General features: G+C 46.0%; 3 protein-coding genes across 6 annotated transcripts in view; 2 read left to right on the top strand and 1 right to left on the bottom strand.

Moving 5' to 3' along the window:
• Window positions 1–3,405, bottom strand: part of LOC106813683 (nucleoside diphosphate kinase 6-like) — a 9,429-nt gene extending 6,024 nt beyond the window's left edge. For both annotated transcript variants that reach the window (XM_014817888.1, XM_014817889.1), the window contains exon 1: window positions 3,284–3,405. The gene's annotated coding sequence lies outside the window, so the exon portion shown is untranslated. The remainder of the gene's footprint in view (window positions 1–3,283) is intronic.
• LOC106813680 (stress response protein nst1-like) lies at window positions 138–1,783 on the top strand. The gene is made up of 3 exons (XM_014817882.1): window positions 138–153; window positions 557–633; window positions 1,697–1,783. Exons 1-3 carry the CDS (start codon window positions 138–140, stop codon window positions 1,781–1,783), a joined length of 180 nt encoding a protein of 59 aa, XP_014673368.1.
• Window positions 3,406–3,686: 281 nt separating the features above from the next.
• LOC106813682 (cAMP-dependent protein kinase type II regulatory subunit-like) overlaps window positions 3,687–4,252 on the top strand; it is an 8,853-nt gene continuing 8,287 nt past the window's right edge. For 2 of the 3 annotated variants that reach the window (XM_014817886.1, XM_014817884.1), the window contains exon 1: window positions 3,695–4,065. In XM_014817886.1, the coding sequence (XP_014673372.1) occupies window positions 3,837–4,065 (229 nt within the window). In that variant the 5' untranslated portion in view covers window positions 3,695–3,836. Of the gene's footprint in view, window positions 4,066–4,252 lie in introns of all 3 variants that reach the window. The other variant, XM_014817887.1, reaches the window with a different exon arrangement.

The raw sequence follows: 4,252 nt of genomic DNA, 5'->3' as shown, positions 1-4,252 counted from the left end.
GCAAGGGGTAGATCTTCGCTTGATGCAACATCTGGCTGACAGACTAGCGTAAACTCAAGCTTCTGAGGCCAACCGAGCGAGCAGTCAACCTTTCATAGTGTTTGTAAAGATAACACTTTCTGGCCAAGGGAACAAACATGCAATCGCTATCGGGTAAGTACGCGAGTAGTGCAACTGCAAACTGTCGATAATGTTTTGGCCCAAGATATAAGACTAAAGACTGTCCCACACTTTGCTGCATTTGCATAGGTCACACATAGCTTGACTAGCACAAAGCCCGGTTTCATGAACTGCGCGCAGGGCTATAGAAATTCAGAGGCGTCATAAGGGGAGAGAGCGGCAGAGAGCGAGGACAGAGGAAGAAAGAAGAGAGAGAAGAGAGGAGAGAGGAGAAAAGGAGAGAGAGAACAGGGGGCAGCAGGAGAAGAAGAGAGTAAGCAAGAACGGAGAGAGAGAGAAAAGAAGAGAGGCAGAGGGTAGGCAGAGGAGCAGTGAGAGGTGAGGAGAGAGGAGGCTAGAAGATGAATAGAGCAAGTAAGGGAGCAGAGAGGAGCAGCAGAGGAGCAGAGCAGGAAGCGGAGTAAAGCAAGAGGAGAGCAGAGAAAAAGGAGAGAGAGGGAGCGTCAGGAGCAGGAAGAGAGCAAAAGAGAAGGAGGAAAGCAGCAGAGAGTAGAGAAGGAGAGAGAGGGGTCCAGAGGGAGCAAAGAAAGATAGCAGAAGAAGAGGGACAGATGCAAGCAGAAGGGGAGGAGAAGAAGTAAAGAAGTCAGAGGAGGGGAGAAAAGGCAGAGCAAAGGTCCAGCTGAGAGAGAGGAAGAGAGGGAGCTTTCAAGCAGAAGAAGAGAGAGGAGAGAGAGAAGGATAAGGAAGAGGCAAGGAGAGGCAGTCAAGAGAGCAGGGGAGGAGAGAGAGGCAAGGAGCAGAGAGAGAGAGCAGTAGAAGAGAGAAGAGAGGAAAGCAGACAGGAGTAGAGGGCAGTGCAGCAGCGAAGTAGGAGGAGAAAGGAAAGAGGAGAAGGCAGAGGAGCAAGGAACAGGAGAGAGAGAGGGGGAGATAGGAGGGAGCAGAGGAGGAAGAGGAGATAGTTAGTCAGAAGAGAGGCAGAGCAGAGAGAGAGAGCTTAGAAGGTAAGAATGGGGAGAAGGAGAGCAAGACAAGAGAGGTCAAAGAAAAGCAAGTAAGCAAGGAAGAAACAAGAGAAGGGAGGAGACACAGAAGCGAGAAGGAAGGGCGAAGCAGAGAAAGAGCAAGAGGAGAAAGGAGCAGAAGCAAGAGGAGAGAGGTCAAGGAGACAGGAGGAGAGGAGAGAGGAAGCAGAGCGAGAGTCAAGAGAAGAGAAGAGAGAATTAGAGCCAGATAGAGAGGAAGAGCAGCAAGAAACAGGTAAAGAGAGGAGCCTGGATTAAGGAGCAAAGAAGGGCGCAGAAGGGAGAAGGAGGAAGAGCAGAAGGGGAAGGCAAGAAGGCGAAGGCTCGAAGAGCAGAGGCAGCAAGAAGCTGAAGGCAGGAGGAGGGCAAAGAGAAGCAGACAGAGGAGAGCAGAAGTCGAACAAGAGGCGCAAGGGAAGTAGGAGAACAGAGAAGAGGCAAGAGAGGCAGAGAGAGGGACACCGGCAGGGAAGAGGAGGAGGAAAGTAAGAGAGCAGAAGAGAGTAGAGTAGAAGCAGAGTAAGAAAGGAGAAGTAGCAGGTAGGTAGAGCAAGGGCAGGAGAGAGAGCTTTAGGAACACAGAGAAGGGAGATCAGGAAGAAGCAGAGAGCCAAGACATAGAGAGCCGGAGATAGAAGAGGGTAAGAGCAGCCAGAGCAGAGAGAGAGGAGAAGGAGAGGGAGAGCAGAGAGGAGAAGAGGAGCAAGCAGAGGCAGACAGAATGGAGAGGATGCAGAGACAAGGAGAGAAGAGAATAGGGAGAGAGCAGGACGCAGAGAAAGCAGGCGGAAGCAGCAGAACAAAGACAAGAAACGAGAAGAGGAAGAGAGAAGAAAAGAGAGGGGAGAGGAGCGAGAGAAGGGCACACAGGGATGGCAGGAGCAGAGTGCATCGATTTGTAACTGCAGACTGTTTACACCTGTCGCCTCCAAAAAAAGGATCGCAAAACGCAAAATCATCGGGCTTTTTAACACTATATCAGCATGGAATGTCACGCTATCTTTTTGAACACTATACACAATTACACAGTAGTAACTTTTATTCCAAAAGTAAGCAAGGCTCATTCGAACGCATGCGTGCACTGCTGGAGCGTCACGGGAATTGTATATACACTGCAGCCAAGCTGCCAGTGTTTGCGCATACCGGTAACCACGCGTGCGCACGCCACTGCGTTCAAAATGAGAAATGCAGTAGGCGACTTGGGAATAAACGGATAAATATGTGATAAAGTTTGTGAAAGGTTCAAAAAAAATAGTGAGATGTCCATGTAGATAAAAATGTTAAAAAGCCGATGATTTTGGTTTTGCATCCATTTCAGTGGTGGACAGGTGCACAGTTGCCGTTACGCTAGGTTCTGGTTAATAGCGGTTAACACGGTATTTTTACCTTGCGCTATCTCGCAACTTTTACTCGGTTATTCAAGTTGAGAGAACTCACCCCACAAAGGCGGTAAAATATTAAGTCGCATTATTTGAAACCGAAGTTTATTAAATACTTCTTTACTTTCTTACGCCGCTGTGCAACGCGGAGTTTCTTTTTTATAAAATACTTAAATAGCATATAATTTCCTATCTAATACACCAAATTTAGACCATAACCATCAAAATAGGCATTTGGGTCAAATCAGAATTTTTTGTCCGGGGCATGCCCCCTGACCCCGACTAGCAGGGCTTCGACTTCGCACGCTCGCCCATACCGTCCGTGCGGAAACAGTACCGCGATTCATGCAAATACCTAGCTTGTCAAAGTTAACAGACCCGTACGAAATCGAGCGAAATGTCTATAGCCCTGGCGGCAGTTAATGAACGCGGCTATAGTACAGACTAAATCACACATTGCGAAAATGAACTACTAGTACTAGTAGCTAAATTCCACTTGGTTCGTAAATTTTTTGAACTAAAAGGGGTACAATATCAGACAATACTGTCAATAATAATGTCAAATGAATTGAATAGCTGAGCACTAGGCTGGCTGGTCACTGGTGATGAGACATTGTTGGCCAGGTTCTCGAGTGGACAGACAACGAAAACCCGTAGCCGCGGTAGCGGAAGGTCAGCCACACCTCACCTCCAGCCAATATGTACAAGTGTCTTACCTATTGCTATTGATTGTCTAATACAATTTTGATGACTTACTTCGTTTTCAAATTTGCAAACACAGACTCCGGCTGCCCGCTGTTGCTCTAGTCTAGGTCTGAGGTCTAGGTCACAACTCGATGTGCTCGATGTCAGCAAGTTGGATGTCAGCTGTCAGTACTGTTGAGCCTGACACCTGGTGTTGAAGTGATAAACTAAATGTTGCTTAGCAACAGCAGGAAAATTATTACGCACTATGCGAACTATTTTTTGTAGTTTCTCGAGCATGCTGCTGAAGTAAAATTGTATAAACACCAAGAAAACGTGTCAGATATAAATGTCATGATTCCTTTTGTATTGTTGTAATAAATTTGTTCGCTTTTAATGTCAAACACTATTTTCAATTATCGTATGGTAATGACGTCATCAAAGTTTGTGTATGTACACACATTAGTTGTCTACTGACCGAGAGCAGAAAAGAGTATTTTCGACTAACTACATTTTAAATTATGCAGTTATTTTGATTGCATCGTGTTATATTTGTATAAAAGGTGACATCCGTTTATATAGGTGCTCTTTATATTTACATTTTTTAACTGTGAACGGTTAAAACATGGACTTTGAAATACCTCCTGGATTAACTAACTTACTCGAGGACTTTACTGTCTCGGTACTGCGAGAAAAGCCAGAAGACTTGGTAGACTTTGCAGTAGATTATTTCGTGGAAATGCAACGGTCTGGACAATGTACTCGAAAACAGATATCATTCCAGACCGATGAGGTGATGCGTGACGAGGAGCCTATGCAAACGGCCTCCGATGAAGACGACGAACCGATGGAACGTAAATGCCCCAAATTTACTTGATAATTGCCTTAGTTTCTTGAAAGTTGAAATAAAAATTACGCAGTGGCTGGAGGTACGGTAGCCGTCGGTCGTTCAAGCCCCTTTTTTGCGTTAGGGTTAGGATTAGGGTTAGGGTTATGGTTAGGGTTAGGTTTAGGGTTAGGGTTAGGGTTCTAGCTCATCTA

The sequence above is a fragment of the Priapulus caudatus genome, unplaced genomic scaffold (genome assembly GCF_000485595.1).
Source record: "Priapulus caudatus unplaced genomic scaffold, Priapulus_caudatus-5.0.1 Scaffold809, whole genome shotgun sequence".
Classification (NCBI taxonomy): domain Eukaryota; kingdom Metazoa; phylum Priapulida; class Priapulimorpha; order Priapulimorphida; family Priapulidae; genus Priapulus; species Priapulus caudatus.
Note: the sequence above shows the minus strand (reverse complement) of the source record. Positions and strands in the feature narration are given on the sequence as shown.

Excerpts from the sequence above, each read along its gene's own strand:
- LOC106813680 (XM_014817882.1), top strand. Across the intron at positions 634-1,696 it reads AGAGGGAGCGTCAGGAGCAG|AGCAAGGGCAGGAGAGAGAG; the intron begins GAAGAGAGCAAA and ends GCAGGTAGGTAG.